The sequence below is a fragment of the Peromyscus californicus genome, unplaced genomic scaffold, assembly GCF_007827085.1.
Source record: "Peromyscus californicus insignis strain IS unplaced genomic scaffold, ASM782708v3 Scaffold_9__1_contigs__length_137607984, whole genome shotgun sequence".
Taxonomy (NCBI): Eukaryota; Metazoa; Chordata; class Mammalia; order Rodentia; family Cricetidae; genus Peromyscus; species Peromyscus californicus.
The window spans coordinates 2,339,666-2,356,920 of record NW_026294617.1 but is presented as its reverse complement, the minus strand read 5'-3'; the positions used below and the strand labels follow the sequence as shown (position 1 = coordinate 2,356,920).

The 17,255-nt window shown below is 40.4% G+C and overlaps 1 protein-coding gene across 9 annotated transcripts in view; it reads right to left on the bottom strand.

Moving 5' to 3' along the window:
* The window catches only part of Tbl1xr1 (TBL1X/Y related 1), a 139,977-nt gene that overhangs the window by 17,387 nt on the left and 105,335 nt on the right, over window positions 1–17,255 (bottom strand). For all 9 annotated transcript variants that reach the window (XM_052732121.1, XM_052732119.1, XM_052732116.1 and 6 more), the window contains 8 exons: window positions 16,810–16,912; window positions 8,689–8,834; window positions 7,103–7,325; window positions 6,420–6,552; window positions 5,808–5,949; window positions 5,316–5,379; window positions 5,136–5,233; window positions 4,033–4,093 (listed from right to left, as the gene is read on the bottom strand). In XM_052732121.1, the coding sequence (XP_052588081.1) occupies window positions 4,033–4,093; window positions 5,136–5,233; window positions 5,316–5,379; window positions 5,808–5,949; window positions 6,420–6,552; window positions 7,103–7,325; window positions 8,689–8,834; window positions 16,810–16,867 (925 nt within the window). In that variant the 5' untranslated portion in view covers window positions 16,868–16,912. The remainder of the gene's footprint in view (window positions 1–4,032; window positions 4,094–5,135; window positions 5,234–5,315; window positions 5,380–5,807; window positions 5,950–6,419; window positions 6,553–7,102; window positions 7,326–8,688; window positions 8,835–16,809; window positions 16,913–17,255) is intronic.

Here is a 17,255-nt window from a genome sequence, read left to right as displayed (position 1 = left end):
GTATTATATTTGTTTTTAATGTGCACTGGTGTTTTGCCTGCATGTATGTCTGTGTGAGGACATCAGATTCCCTAGAATTGGAGTTATAAACAATTGTGAGCCGTCATGTGAGTGCTGGGAATTGAACCCAGGTCCTCTGGAAATCAGCCAATGCTCTTAACCACTGAGCCATCTCTCAGTCCCTACTTTACGCTTTTTAAGGTACAAAGAAACAATTAAAAAAAGATAAAGCTATCTAAGTATCAAAAATGCCAATAACTTTCAGCTGTGTGGTCACTGCACTCAATCACTCACACTGTGCACCGGAACACTGAGTCTTGGCTTCTCTTCTGTGTAACAATAAAAGTCTAGACTGGTGATTAACTCTTTTTATTTCTATTTTATTTACCTGTGCATGTATGATCGGCAGAAGCTTTGGTTTTATCACTGCTATTGTTTTAAGCCAAGGAAGTCACTGGTGACCCTGGGGCAACACCACTTGCTGCTAGGACCAAGTAAGGAGCCGCTTGTAGGAAGAATGCTACAGATTGCAACTCAGATAAATGGTGCTCAGAGTCATTCCCATTGTTAACTAACTACTCCACCGAAACAAGGACACTGCATATAATTCACAAATATATTTTCTTCTAAATAACTCTTGTAAAATTCCTTTTTAAGAAAAATCAAATGACTCTTAAAATGGTTAAATTTAAAATCTCTAAAGTCCAAAAGTTGGCTAGAATTTAGTATGCAGCCCGATTTCAGCTCAGAGAGGACTGCAGATGTCCTTTCCCCGGCAGCAAGCAGCAATGGCTCTGTAACTGGGTTAAGTGTGAACACATGGAGAACACTGTCTTCACCCTCCAGGCAGCTGTGGTGAAGGGGTTTTCACAGGGGAAATAACAGCACATTTAGACTTAGCCCCAGTAAGACACAATTCCTATGGTCTGCCAAACTAGAAAAAGCTATTTTCTGAACCTTGATAGTCTGTCAACCCCACTTAGAGACAAGAAGAAAGAGGAAGGTGAAGGATATTTCCCCATTTGCATTTCACAGAAATTTCCTAAACCCATCTCTTACTTCACTCTCACATGTGGATAGGTATGACTTCCAGGGAGTGCAACCTGCCATCAGCCAGCGGATGTGGCCACCCTGGTCAGCAGCATGTGATTGCTGGCATGGCAGTTCTCTTCAGGCTGCCCTCAGGTTCACCCTGACCACAAGGCTAACAAGCTGCCCTCCACTTCCTGTGGTTCCTAGTCCTGCTTGTGCTTCAGAGAAGAGAGGGTCAGGAGCCCAAGGCCCTAGACACACTGCTGTTGCCACTTGCTAGAAGAGAAGGTCAGGAGCCCAAGGCCCTAGACACACTGCTGTTGCCACTTGCTTAGCCTGCTGTCACTGGGCAGCCTCTTCTCGGTGGTTCAGATTCCCACTGGATTAGCAGCACCTTCCATCGCTCTGCAGTCTCTTTCTTGCAGTTGCTCCTCTCTGGTGTGACCTCACTACCCCTAATGGTCCCTCTTCCCAACACTGCTACAATGACTTCCTTCTGCTGAAGTCCTTTTCTTGGATTCCCAAGTATAAACCGTCTTCCTGCCAAAATCTTGATTCAGTAAACATTGCAATATTAACATTAACTACCATTCTTTTAAATGGTATTTAAATTTATTTCTTTAATTAAAAAAAATAATTCTAACACTAAGAAGTGGGAAATAAGGTAGGAGGAGGTAGCTGGAATTTTTAATTATTTTAGAAAATAGATAATTACACACAAAAAAGTATGAAGAAGGCCAAATATCTGACACGACCTATGAGAGCCGGAGTGGCTGCAAACATGAGAGGCGGCTGGCAAATAGCCAGCTGCACTTAGCAAGACATACCTTGGGTTCAGGGACAAAAACAAACCGCATAACTAAGAAATTCAGCTAGGAACGCTGAACTGAGTGTTACGATGAAAGTGTGCCTCACTTTGAAACCAACCCAGGGAAGCGCTAGGGAAAAAGACCTAAGAGAGGCCTTGGCCTAAGAGAGGCCAAGCAGTGTAAGTTCTTTGGGACCACAAATCTAAACTAAAACAAACCCAGTATGTGAAAGGTCTGTTTATTATTATGGTCACACTTTACACATTTAGAGGAAGTTAAGAAAGGTGAAGTAATTTTCCCTGCATGATACTTTTATCATACAGTTTCAAAAGTCTTAGAGCTAAAATGAAAAATTCTCTCTTCTATTCTGATTTATTTTTATTAATCCACAAACATTCCATGATTTTTTGCAAAGAATAAACCTATAAAGAAGGCACATTTACTTCTTACTAGTATTTTTCTTTTTTAAAAATTTGTTCTTTGACAACTCACTGGCATGTTTAATGGCCAATGGTGCTCAGAGTTTTTCATTATTTTTAAAATTTGTGACCAAATGTGATTGCTTGGAGAATGACATCACAGAGAATCAGGAGGGAGCCTGATTACAGGTGTAGCTGTACCTTCAGTGTGATGGTGATTTCAACGGTATATACATATGTAACAATTACAAGGCAAATACATCCAGTCCATTATATGTCAATTATTTCTCAGCAGAACTTTGTTAAAATACAAACTTCTTATTTTGAAAAACTTCAGTTCCCTCCCATTCTCTCTCTTCATCCCAACCCCTCCCTCTCAGGTTCTTATTTGTGTTCTGGTTCTTATATAAAAGAGCATCATATCCCTTAGCCCAGTATCTCATAACACACATGTGCACATGCATACACGAGGTAGGAACAAATGGTCAGAGGCTTAACTCTATCCCTCAGCAAGCTCGGGTCAGAAGTCTGAGAAAATATACTGAGGAACACCTTAAATGGGTGGCATTCATTGCACTGTGGCTAAGCATGCACACGTTCCCCCACCCCTCCAACTTTATATCACTCCCAGGAAGTATGAGGAAATGTGAGACTACCCAGAGACCAAAGAATAGTCTACCTGGGAAAGGACTAGAAGCCAGGGTGAACAGAAGCAGAAGAGGTAATAAGGGTGCTGTATAAATGTGAATCAGTGTGGTAAGCTCTGATAGAGTTAAAATATTTGGTGTCTAATACAACGTCTGCAAACCACTCTACCCAGATCATACTGAAAAAACATTTTGCTCCTAGTTGTTTGGTCACAGCTGCACTTCTAGCTCTTTGAAAGTGGCTGTTCATTACTAAAGACATGAGGATGACAACCACCGCCACCTGGTCAGCTTCCAGTGTAGAACCTCAGAGCACAAGTCTCGAAGCAGCAACTATTATCAGGTAACGCTAAAAAGACTGCTCTGACCGTCCTCATGCATCTTGTTGCAGTCAACATTATTTAGTTACTGAAATCAAGACATTCAATAAGAAGCCAAACATAATGGTACACACCTATAACTCCAGTACTCTGGAGGCTGAAGAAGGAAGAGTGTTATGAGTTTGAAGCCAGCCTGGGACATATAGCAAGATTTTGATCCTCCCTGACTTCTCAGATAACAGAATTAGTCAGTCAGAACAGGTGCAGTGGTTCCAGGCTGAAGGAACTGATGGCACTGAGCTACCTACCCAGAACATGGGTGTGCACCACACAGGAAGAATCCCACAGAAGACAGAGAAAGCCTATCTTTGATTGCACAGACACATCAATCAAAAATGCATAAGATGGCAATGTGTAAACCTGTTAACAGTTGAATTTATCCCCACGTAAGACATTTTTCTTATTCTTGCAATAACTAAATGGCTATCAAGAACCCTCACTTACATATAGTGAAAATGAGGCTCCAAAGGTTAAGTGACGTGGGAGCGTCTCAAGTGGAGAACATACATTCATGGCCAGACCTTCCAATTCTACAACACCACCCCTAACCACACCACTCGGGTGCTTTCTTACAGTACACTTCACAGAAAAGGAAACACCTGAAAGCTGTGGCACACCTCCTAAGAGAACTGGTACTAAGAATGCTGTCTGACACTCAAGGTCCTGAATGACGTCCACGAGGCCAAAACTCTAATTAGAGAAACAGAAGAGCGCTTCAGCTTCCGTGTGCATTGTCAAGATTTACCTGAATGGAAAGGAAACTGCTGCTTAGCTTCACCAGTGTGTGCATCCCAAATAATGGTAGTCTGAGATTAAAAGGAAAAGAAAAATTAATTTCTCTGATGTTAAAGAGTGTGTGAGTTCAAGAATGGATGCCTGACTGTCCTGAGGCAGAATGAAACTTTAGAATGAACTTCCTCTTCGCTGTCTTTACTCCTCACAGCACAAGGCCATCTGCACTCACACTCAGGTCGGGGGAAATGACCATGATGCAGCTTAACTTTCCCGTCATTTTTCACCAACTTACTTTCATTAACAATTATTGTTTGTCAACAAAGTGTCTGACATTGTATTAAACTGCTTAAAAGATTTCACTGCAATGTGCATTTAATATGAGTTTTTACAGCTCTGGACTTAAAAGGTTATAGTCAAATCACCTAGTTCGAAATACTGAAATGTTTCTTTTTTGAAGCTTACGTGGTCAACAAAAAAATAAAAAAAAGGCTATTTACATTTCTGATACCACTACAGGCAGGTCCTGAAGCTGCCTATGACAGAGACAAGTACTGGCTCTTCTCCCTCCCCAGATTCCTTCATCCCTTTATTAAAACCACTCACTAAAACTGTAAGTCTAAGCCAGTTTATGCCCCTCCCCCAACATCCTCCAACTGATTAATTGCCTGTTCTTTGCTGAATCAAAAGTCTTAAACTAACCTCTTTTTAGGGAGGTGTGGTAGAGGGGGAATGAAGGAGAGAGGAGCCAGTTCCAACCAGTTTCTATTCACTTCCCAAAGCAAGGAAGGAACTGTTTCAATAAGCACAGGAGAACATGGATGGCCACAGAGTCACTCTAAAGCCACGGTCACCACTGAGATAAACTGGGAAAGCACAAAGTACTTAGTGATGACATTTCATTAGGTTCCAATCCCAGCAAAAATGAAGAGTGGTCATATCAACAAAAGCTATGATGAGTCGATTCGGGAGAACAAGCAGACAACAAGAAATTATTTCTATTACTGTCACTAATTCATACTTGAATGAACTAAAGTCTGTTTAAGTGATTATCAGCAAAGAAAACAATTACTTTCAAATACAGTCCTTATAGAGCTTAGCTAAATGTTCATTTACCTTATCTACGCCAGCACTTAGGATGAAATTTCCTTTCTTATTCCATTTTAATGCAAATATAGGGCCTTTATGCTGCCCCAAGGTGCTGGCAAGATTACCTAAAGTTAAAAAAACAAAAACCTTTAAAATCACTTCAAATTTTATAACTTAGAACATCAATAAAGTTAGAAAAATACATACCATCTTTAGTCCATATTCTGGCAAATCCATCATATGACCCAGTTGCTAGAAGTGTGCCTTCACTCTGCCCGGGAAATACACTCTGTTCATTATACAATTAAGGCCATCTAATTACTACAAATATGTCCCAGGCACAGGAGACCCTTGTCTACGTGTGAGTGCCAACAAAGGTGAGGATCGCCCTTCCCTGATGAAGCCAGTGTTCTTTGAAAGGCCCACCCCAAATCTGAGCGCTGGTAGTAACCGCTGTGGTGTAGTACTGAGAGTATCCCTCTGCAGAACATTTTCAGATGCCCATGAGTGAGGGCAGGGGCAGGTATTGGACTAGAAGGACATCAAAATACTTTTATAAGAAGTGAAAAGCAAACTCTTCCTAAGGATTTTTTAATTCTGATTAGGACTTTAGGAACATGGAGCCAGGTTGACTGTATAGTATCAAATCCTCAAATGCCTTCATTCACAGACCACTTAAAACAAGAAGAGAGCACTCACATTCCAATCTAGAGAAGTGACATCCTTGTTGCTGGGAACATCCTGTCCTCCTTCCCGTATGCAGTGTCTGAGCACCAGCTGCGTGGGGCCACTTGTGCTGTTCTCACTGAGATTCCATATTCTTGCTGTGGAGTCTCCAGACCTTCAAAGTCCAAAAACAGGTTTAAGTTCTCTTGACACTCTCAAGTACTCCAGAATTCAACCCATACATTTAGCATCTGAATAAGAAGCAGACTACCAAGCATAAACATTTCTAATATTTTTCCTATTCTACATTTTAGAGCCCCTACCAAGTAATTCTAAAGTTACTTCACAAAAAAAAAAAAAAAAAACAAAAAAAAAACAAAAAAAAACTAATTTACTAAGGCAACATGACCACAAGGAAGCAACAAGTTTCTGGAAAGTGAAATATATATATATAAAATACACAGCAGCCCACTCAGTAAGGTCACCTTAAATGGTACTGTACAGCTGGGTATAGTGGAGCACGCCTATTAATCCCAGGACTCTGGAGGGTCAATGGTTCAAGGCTAGCCTCAGCTAAACAGTAAACCTTGTCTAAAACCAAACAAAATAATACCCAACATCTAGAAGCTGTTTTGAAAAACCTACCCTGATGCCAGGAGATCACTAACAGGGTTCCAGGCACAGATGAAAACTTCAGACTCATGGCCCCGAAGCACAACTGCTTTATTGGGAGGGATTTCAACATCCCCATCTACTTCCATCATGTCGGTGTGATTATCTGCATCATGAGAAGCAAGTCTTTGTCAGAGGGAATCACATTTCTAGCAAGTGTGATTGTATTAGTTTTAACCATGTGAGTGTTCATGGACACAGAAGTGGATATGGAAGTGGCAAGCGAGAAAAGGGGTGGATAAAAAGGAGTGAACCTCAGCATGGCAGAAATGATAAAGTGGCTGATTTCAACAGTCTACAACAATACGATTCTGAGTTTCTGCCAGTAGGGGTTGCTGATATCATTCATATAACATGAGATTCATCTCTATTCCTCAATGTCAGAGCCTTACTATACGTTTAACAGAGAATATTGCAAATTTTACCTAGAAATCAAATGCAGATTCTAAATTCATTTAAGAGTAGAAAAGGGGTTCAGAAACATCTTAAAGGAATATACAATGAATTTAGCTTTTTGGAACCTTAGGTGTAAAATCTGAACTGTGTGATGTAAGTTGGGGATAGAGGTAAACACTGGGTATCATTTCAGCTCTAAGAATGGAACATTCTAGTAAGGCAAAGTGTTTTCTGAGAGTCTCTAAACATTCTTAGCTCACTTGTGATGGTATGTGCTCCATTCTCCTCCCCATTTGCTGTATTCTCTCCATTTTTTGCAGATCCTTGCTGGTTAGTGGCTGCAGCGGCAGCTGCAGCAGCGGCTGCATGCTGCTGTGCAAGCTTGTCTCTGTAGGCTTGTTGTCTTGTTTGGACTACATCAGGCATAACAGCATCTATCAGGGACAGAGACTCAATGGGTCGGCCATCAAATAAGGTGCCATCCTGAGGTTGGAAAACCAGGAAAGAAAAATGAGATGCAGCTTTGAGGGTGACATGCATTCCACTAACAGAATGAAGGGCTTCGTTCTGGAGAAAACCTAGTAATTTCTGAGCCTGAACAGGAAGGAGGGAAGGGAAGAAGAGCACTGCAAGAGGCAGATGTAGACAGCATCTACGCTTCACTAGATCCTGCTCAACTAAGAGGCCACTCATAAAAGCTTAAACAGATAATAAAATGCAAATACAAAGAATTCAGGTAAAGAAGGCTGCTAGTAAAAAACATCAACCAGTAAGACTAGGTTATAAACAAGGAGGCAGCATCTCCATCAGTACTCTGAATCCAGGCCTTAGAATAAATAAGTGCACCTGTACAGAACCAGGGCAGAGGTTTTCCTTGTTGGTTTTCTTTAAATATTAGAGGGTAACAATCACAACATGTATGCGATCTAGATGTGTGTGATATACAAACTTGCCATTTGGTGTAAGTCTAGAGCACTTGCAGATGGTGCTAACTGTGGCAATGTGGGACCCATCCTTGAGGATACCAAGAAGTGCCCAGACTGCTTTAAACAGCTAAAACCCTTCCATTCACTTTGGGAGGTGGGGGTGGGGCGTGTTCACTTCTCAATTAAAAAATAAAGGGAATTCCTCAACATGTCCTGAATCCTGTATATATATTAAACTTTCTGGCTAGAACAAAGTTCTGCAGACTTCTAGGAAAGAGCAGGCAGCGTGTGTTTTGAAGACCGTAAGATCCTTGTCTCAGCACTTCATGTTCCCAGTATCCACCTGTACAGTCCAAAAGTAAATGAGTTTGGCTTTGTTACAAAGCTGATTTATAGAATTAGGGAGCAGGTTAAGATTCTCAGGCACCAGTAGCATGCCAATACCTGAAACAAACACACTACTTACACATGAACCTCAGACATGCAGCTCTGAGCAGCAAGAATTGGCAACAATTATATATAATTGGCTTCCATAAGGGTACATGAAAGTAACAATGGCTTTCCAACCCCTTGTCATCCATTTGTTCCCAGTACTATACAGCAGTTTCTTATGTGTTAAAAATTATTTCCTTGCACTTACTTAAAGTATAACCTCTCTCTCTCTCTCTCTCTCTCTCTCTCTCTCTCTCTCTCTCTCTCTCTCTCTCTCTCTCTCTCTCTCCCCCCTCCCCCCTCCCCAAAGGAATAACCTAGGGACACCAGTCACTGTGTAGAAGCCCACATGCACAGCTGGTGCAACCTGCTGTACATTAGGAACAACAACAATCTGCCTGAACCCAGTGAAATCAAGGTCAGATACTGAATAAACAAACACATTAAGAACCAGAATCAACGTTTGAAATGAAACTCATCTGCCTTACCTCATTTATGCTAACTTCTGCCTCTACATACTGTAGGCCTTTCTGGATGATAGAGATCAATGCAGCAGGTGGGACAAGGGCACCATTTATATTGGACTGACTTATATGGCTCTCTATACCAAAGGTAAACGCGGAATGAGAAAATCCTAAAAGCAAAAGAAAAGATGTGAGAATTTACTTTCCTCGTAACTGCACATTAAATTACAAAAGAAAAAAAACTTGGTAATCTTTCATAATCACATACCATCACTTGAAATTGTAAATGGACAGCCAAAGTGAAATATGATTTTAAACAAATAACTCAATGTACTGCTAGTAATTTTCTGGCATCTACTGAGTTACATGGCTTCAGTTTTCCTAAACAACAGTAACAATCAAGAAAATGTATCAAATGTAAACACTGAAAAGCCTTGAGAACAACACACCTCAACTGCCTCATGAGACAAACTGAAATGAAGATTTATGTGGCAGGTTATATTTCTGTGGTATATTTAAAATTTTAGAGACAAACTATCAAACACCTTCAATGTTTTGTGGCTTTAAAAGACTTAGTTAATAAAATGCAAGCTGTAAAAAAATAAAAACAAAGCAAAATGATAACAGACTTGGACTGGAGATGGGGCTCAGTTAGCAGCGCTTGCCTGGCACGTATGAAGTCCTGGACTCCAACCCAGCACTGATCAACTGTGTGCAGTGGTGCACACCTGCACTGCCAGCACACAGAAGGTGGAGGAAGGGAGAGCAGAGTTCAAAGTTATGCTTGGCTACACAGTGAGCTAGAGACAAACCTGGGCTATAGGAGACTGTTACCAAAAGAAAGAAAAAGCCAAATTATAACACTTAAATTTTTTATATAAAATTATTATTTTTATATATCCATGGACTGTTTTAAAAAAAATACTAATTTTACCACTTAGTAATACCACTCATCTAAACAAGTGTTTAAGAAAAGAACTACCAAATGAAAATCCAGTTTCTAGGTCTCCTTTAACAATTAGTCCCAGCACTCAGGAAGCAGAGGCAGAGGCACATTACACAACACTATTCCAAGACAGTCAGGGGCTGGCTCCACAGAAAGTCCATCTCAAAAAATTAAATAATTAAAAAAAAAATTCTTACAAAGCATGAAACTCGCATAATCAGTCTCTTTGCATTAGTGTCATATTTTGATGAAAGTCCAGTCCAGATAGCAAAGTGAAGCTCCAGTAACGGACAGGGTGGTTGCTCTCTGTGAAATCCCAACACAGTTTACTAAGTTTTCAAATGCTGTACACTTCCAAACAGCATGTGGCTGGGAAAGGCTCACGGGTGGCCAATGTACACCTGGCTGAGTTCTCCTCGAGGCTTTTACTTCTGCTAACCACTCCTATTTTAATGGACTATCTTAATGGTCCACAGTGGGAGAGGGGAGACAGGCATTTCTCTAAGACTTTGGTTGTAAACTCATGATTTCACCCACAGACTATCTTGTGGTTAAGCACATTCAGGAATTTTGTGTTTAATCGGAAGTCACAAAGATGGCTGAAGCAAATGTGGCTGTGAGACAGGAGAGGAAGATACCATTCTGAGTTCCTGAATCTGGGTTGGTAGGTTCCAGATCACCAGCACAGAAGGACAAGACTAAGTCCAGGAGGCATTAGGAGAGACGACTAGACGTGAAGCAATGAAGTTAGAGATTTGGAGATTTCAGTCCCCAAATAAGTTCTTCAACAAACCAAAAATGGGGTAGGGGAACCACTTGGGAAGACTTTGAAATAGAAGATGTCATTTTGGAAAGCATACTAGATCTTTATTACACTGTATTATGAATTAAAGTTGGGGAATAGTCACAAGACACAGTAAGGACTCAGATCCATTCTGCATCTTGCTTCTCTTGAAAAGTCAAAATATGGCAGCAAGATTATACTTGAGAGCAGCAGTCATCACTGCTCAGTTGTTCCTTAGGGGCTGAGAAAGAGGAACAGGCATATTATGAAATACTAAGGCACCTCACTAGTTTTACCATTAGGATTGGGAAGGTGGTTATATTCATTTTTGAGCATAAACTGAGTAAAACCTGTTTTCTCTACATTCTCCTTGAATATAGCAGAACTACCAGACTGCAGGCCCTATCCAACTTTCTTCTGGTTCAAGCTTGGTGATCTGCCCAAGAATGCAATGCTTTGCAGTGGCAGGCAGAACTGCGCTTTAATAAGGAAAGCTGAGCATGGCTAGCTTCTGTTTCCCTAGTCCTAGAGAGAGGCTCATAGGCATCTCAAGCCACTGGAAATGTGTTCCAAGTGATCTTAAGTAGTAAGGGGACAACCTAGAGCAGCTGCTGGCTGGCTCTCCTCTCCATCCTGCTACCCCAGGGAAGGCCCATGTGAGCACATCTGATTGGACATTCAACTGGAATGGCTTCTCTAGCTCTACTCATACAGGGTTGCTCAGTGTCAGGCCTCATTTCCTGACCATGAGGTCAGTACACATACTGCCACTTCCTTCGGCTTCTAAGTTCAACTATCAAGTCAGACCATCCTACCTGTGCATTCTTGAAACTCTCTCTCTGCACCTGTCCTTGTCTTCTAGAACCTCACCCTCTGCTTGGATTGTTCCTGTCTTAAATCCTTCCCTCCCTCCTTCCTTCAGCTAGCTGACTAATCAACTTAATACTGTCAGCATCACTTCATACCCCTACTGGTAATCCCCTTGGCCATCACAATAAAGACCTATATAGCACAGACACAGCTATTTCTGGAACTTAGTCCTACCTTTCTCCACAGCTCCACCTCCCCAACTCCGCTGGGCAGCCCTACTCCCAGTGCACACACTAAGTCTACAGGCAGGGTGGTTGACCTCTGTGAAATCCCATCCAATGGCATCCAGAGACTTCACCATGCTTCACTACCCAATGCCTCTGAGCCTGAGAGTCTGCTTTTCCCTCCCCTATCAGTTGCTCCTGTGATCTTACAATTCACACATGTACATGATAATCAAACCAAACCAGTTACACTGACTACTTCATGTGGAAGCCAAGGAAAGGGTTTAAATACATTAATACTTTAACTCTGGGAAACACTAATAAGTTACCTGTTTAATCATCTGTTAAGTCAGAGTGCTACTACACGGTAACATATTTTGGCATATGTAAAAAAAAAATCTGTCACTCCACAAACGCCATAGTCTTTGTGAAAAGATAACTAAAACTTGAACCAAGTTTATGCTCCTGTTAAATTCCCATTCATTTGATGAAAACGCTCTTTCAGGGACAGCCTCAGATTTACACAGGAGCAAGGGGAATTGCTTAAATTTGCAAACTGTTGAAATCTGGCTTATTAAAAGCAGCAGTCTTTCTTTTCACAGGTAAAAGTACAACTGACATAAGCAGTACCTCATAAATGCATGCTAGGATAACTAAGGACGGGAGGCAGAGGAGCTCCTCAAGAGGGCTGAGGTAGAAACCAGGAAGTCAAAAGTCAGTCTGGCAGAGTGTGCATGAATGTGTGTGTGTGTCTCAGTCAGACAGCTACTGTTTTTCTACACTGCTTGGTTAAGCAAGTGCATTCCATGGACAAGTTGGGTACTAAGAGGAGAAGGAGCTCTCCAAAGCCTGGCAACTCGACTCTGCAAGCACAGAAGACAGGCGTTTTAGAAAAAGAAAAATGGTTCTTGAATATCATGCTTATAGTGTAGGGTGCTTGGACAAGCAAACTACCTCTTGTTTCCCTTAAGGCAAAGCTTAAATGAACACAGCAGTGTCCTAGCAGGGAGATGAAGTTGATTTATTCAAGGTCCGCTTTAAGCTTCACGCCAGTAATGTTCAGAAACTGCATTCTGTTCACACTACTCACACTCCTTTAGCTGTGTCTTCTAGACCCACCTTTTAGAAAAGACAAAGTGTTGAGGTGTTAACAGAATGTTCAATTCTGCACAGCTACAGACAGCACTCACACACTAAATATACAGTTCTGTGCTGTAAATTTTAAAAATTAAGTTCAGAACTGAGGAGTAAACTTGGTGCTAGAACAGTTATACACAAAGGCCTGGCTTGTTTGATCCCTAGCATACTCCACACCTTCAAACTGACAAAAAACAAGCTCACTCAAACTAGTTTAGAGTTTATATGACTATTATTAGACCCTCTGAACTATTTAACCAGGATCACAACATTGAGCCAGGGAGTCATTCATGCCTCAGCACAATACCTGGGCTTTTACAATGTTCCTTTGTAAGGACTCTTCCCTTGGACGTCTGTGCATATGACTTTTGCCATGTGTGGTTTTGTTTTGTTTTTTTCCTCCTTCTTAGGAAAATTTTCCTCAAAGGGTATGTGTGTGTGTGTGTGTGTGTGTGTGTGTGTGTGTGTGTGTGTGTGTGTGAGAGAGAGAGAGAGAGAGAGAGAGAGAGAGAGAGAGAGAGAGAATTTTAAAGGATGTCCTTATGACCACCATACTGCTTTCCAAAGAACTATGCAAATATAAAAAGTCACTAACAATATATGCTTCTTTATACTTCTGCCACACAGTCAAAAGTAACAACAAAACACAAAGAAAAAGGGCAAGATTAAGAATGAGCAAATACTCTGGCAACTATTCTAATGGACTTTTGTCTTTAAAAATATTACTAGACCCAAAAAAAGAAAAAAGCCGGGTGGCAGATGTCTGTGAGTTCAAGGCAGCCTGGTCTATAGAGCAAGTTCCAGATAGGCTCCAGAAGCTACACAGGGAAACTCTGTCTCGAAAAACAAAAACAAACAAACAAACAAACAAAAAACTAGAAATGAGAAACAGAAACTTCCTATTCCATACAAAATGGTCATATGGTCACTCCACTTACAAAGTAAGTGATACTGATTTCAAAGTATAAAAGTCCTTGAAACTGCACTGTCGTTTGGTTCCTGACATTATAATAACACTATCGAGGTTAACAGAAAACCGTCAAATGAGAGAAATGAATGAACTGTGACTGGTGGTATAGAAGCTTAATGTTAAACACCTTCCAGTTGTTCTGAACCTATTATGATCACTTTTTCTAAGTTAAAAACAGTAACACGGGGCTTTGATAGGTGATCTTGTAACAAAAACACAGGCCCAGTATTGTGTGTCTGAAATGGCCACATGTGCTACTGACTTTAGATTCTGGAACATCTGCATGCCTGTAATGAGACTGTCTCTTGGGGATGAGACCCATATTTAAACAAATTCATTTATGGTATATAGCACCTGTTACAGAAAACCTAGAGGTATTCTTTGTAACATTATAGTTAGCGCGGCCTGTATATTAACCGAGTCCTGTCAACCTAAGGTCAGATGAGGAATTTTCTACTTGCATTAAATTAGTTATCACATGATAGTAGATTTCGAAGCATTCTGGATTTCAGATTTTTGGATTAGAGGTGCCCACTTATCATTTGGATAAGCACTGTATCACAAAGTGGTGTGGCCTATATCTAGGAGACCTGATACTTTTCGAAGAGGTCACAAAAGTAAAGGGTGGGGTACAGGAGGGATGACATGGAGACGGACTGCACCATGAATCCCAGTTCTAAAACCATGAGGGTTTTCTTCCTAAGACTTTCCAACATCATAATCTAGTGATTTAATGTCTTAGTAGTAGTAAGTGCATTTTGATTTTTGCAATTTTTACTTAGTCAATCATAAGATGCATCTGTTTCATGGCTTTTTAGAGCTAATTTCATTATCAACAGAGATGTTGCAGAGCTCTTGAACATGTGCAATGACAGTCAAATCTGTGAAGACTTCTAGAATCAAACATACAAAGGGAGCCAAATGAAACTTTATCTTGCCTTTCCCTCAACCCCCACCCACACCCCCAAGACAGGGTTTCTCTGTGTAGCTCTGGCTGTACTGGAACTTGCTCCAGGATGGCCTCAAACTTCTGAGATACACCTGTCTCTGCCTCCTGAGTGCTGGGTTTAAAGGCGTGTGCCACCACCGCCTGGCTGAAATTTTATCTTCTTAAATAAAGCAGTTAAAAGAACAAATACCAGAAAGTTCACAAGAAATTACCAGGGAAGATTTAACACCCCCACCAAACAAACAAAACGGAAAGTGGGTAGGGTGGTAGGAAAGATCCAAACCAGCTTAGCTCTAGTGAACTCTGTGCCTGGCTTAATTACATGACTCATCATGGACCACTGCGTGGCTACTGCACAGGCTTGCCAGGTAAGTCAATAGGGCAATCAAATTCACACCCTGGGGCAAACACTAATGAGAGGAACACTGGCTTAAGTCAATCCTTACTTCTATGTAACAAATGCTTGGAACTTTTAAGTTATCTCAAACAGAAGAAAAAATTATTTCCTAAGAGGTATTTGCTGCACTGGGTTGGCTGGCTTCCTAAAAATGCTCAATGGTGAGGACTCCAGCAACTTTCTTATCACGAACTTAACTGAGACACAATTAATAAGTACAAAGTTACAACTTAATAAATGCCCAATGATAAATAATACTTTTGTCTTCATCTTGACATTTCAGGGACAGCCAATTTGGAAAGGCAAGCCCAGCTGAATATTTAAAGCTACCATGATATCCCTTTCAACAAGCAACCCATCTCTGAAGTTAGCATTCTGGGGCAAATCATGTTTTCTAGTGTTAATAATAGTATAAAATATTTTAAGACTAAAAATAGTTCCATTCCCTCTAGTTATGGATACCACAGTCTAGTCAACATTAAACACGGTATTCAGGGAACAGATGTTACAAGTTCTTACTGAAAAATGTTATTTCTCAGCCAATTATTTATCAAAACAGAATCAAAGCTTCCTAAAGCATTTCTCTCCTGAGAGCCAAAACCAGGCATTTTAGTCAAGTCATTTCACAGACTAGTTCTCTAAGCATATCTGTCATGGCTTCCTCTATCTCCCGGACTCACTTATTACCCAGGCGACATGGTAAGGAGTAAGAAGGCTAGGTGCGTGTGCGTGTGTGTGTGTGTGTGTGTGTGTGTGTGTGTGTGTGTGTGTGTGTTAGATATTTCAAGAGAAAAAGTTAAAACTCAAGCAACATATCATATTTCTTAAATAGTTAACTGATTGGCATGAGCAACCCTGAAATCAATGGTGCATACAGACAGAACTGAATCCCACGGTTCCAGAGATGATCACAATCATGTAACATTAGATGGTAGAACCAAGGCTGAGCTCTCTGAACTCAAGGTAAGTACCCCGTTCTACAGCCAATGGGGTTTGCTGTGGCTGGCATACTAGGTCGCCTTTCCAATACACCAAATGAGACTTTGATTAACAAATCCCTGTCCACCAGTCCTTCACACTGCTTTCTGCCTGCTTATCCCAAAGCTTCAAAATTGCGGCTTGACAGGCAGTCAGATTCAAGAGGAGAAAGCCACGGTGTCCCCTCAACAAATCCTTTCCATGATGAGCAAAGTGTTATATCACAACTTGTAAACACTTTCACAGGGTATGCTTGGAACAGTCATGAAGGCCGAATCTGCCAAAGCTTCCCAGCAGTTATTCTCTGTTGGGTGGTCACTCTTGCCTCCCTGCTCTTTCTATCACACATCATCTTCTCAGTTACTCAGAGAGAAACAGCGGTAATTTTTTTGCTCATTCCAGCAACATTTTCACTCTCAGGGTTATTTATATCTGATCTCTTTATCTAGAAAACTCAGATGATCAATAATATCACAATATTAATTGCAAACCACATTCAATGCCAAAATACATCAATCAGAATTCAGATCAGAATATATTTAATAAATTGGAATTAATACTTAAGAAAATATTCTGAAAAATATTAATTTAGCTTTTCAGATTCTAACGATAAGTAGGAAAATTAACTGTGTACATGCGATATACATTACCAAGTTGATGGTATCTGAGTTCTTACTAAACATATACACCTTACTTATTAAAAATGACCTCTGAGCATCAAAAGACAAACTGCTAGTTATCTATATAAATATTTGCCCGAGATGATCCCGTCATATTTGAAAGAGTCAGAGAGTTAAACCATGCAGCAAACACAGCTTTAAAGTGGCAGTCCAGACATCAAGAAACAGACGAGCTCAACAGTTTGGACTGGTACAAATTTCAAATGCATAAAAAATTATTTTGAGAATAGCAAAAGAATTTGAGGCCTATTACTTTACAGAAGTACTCACCTGACTCTTGCAAGTACCTATATACCAAGAAGTTGACCTCATCACTGCTTATACTCATCTTTATTTCCACTTAAACCATGAGGTCACAACACAGGATATAACCCTAAAAATAAAACAAAGTTAATTATTTTCTCAGTAAAATTATATTAAAACAAAATGTAAACAATGTTGTAAAAAACATTTGATTTTATTAAATGTTAAACAAAGGTTCTTCATTGCTTGCAATATTAACATAGTCACTTCCATTGCTGGTAAAAATGATTTACACGATCAAAACATAGCTAGTGCTATTTTTCTATAAGATAACATCCTGTCAAAAAGGAAAAGATTCACAAAGACCTTCAACACTGCATGTAATATAAAACTTACTCCCTTAAATAGAAAAAAACAAAAAGCAAGATTTAAGACTCAAGAACATCAGTCACTGAAAAAGGGCACAGCTTTAA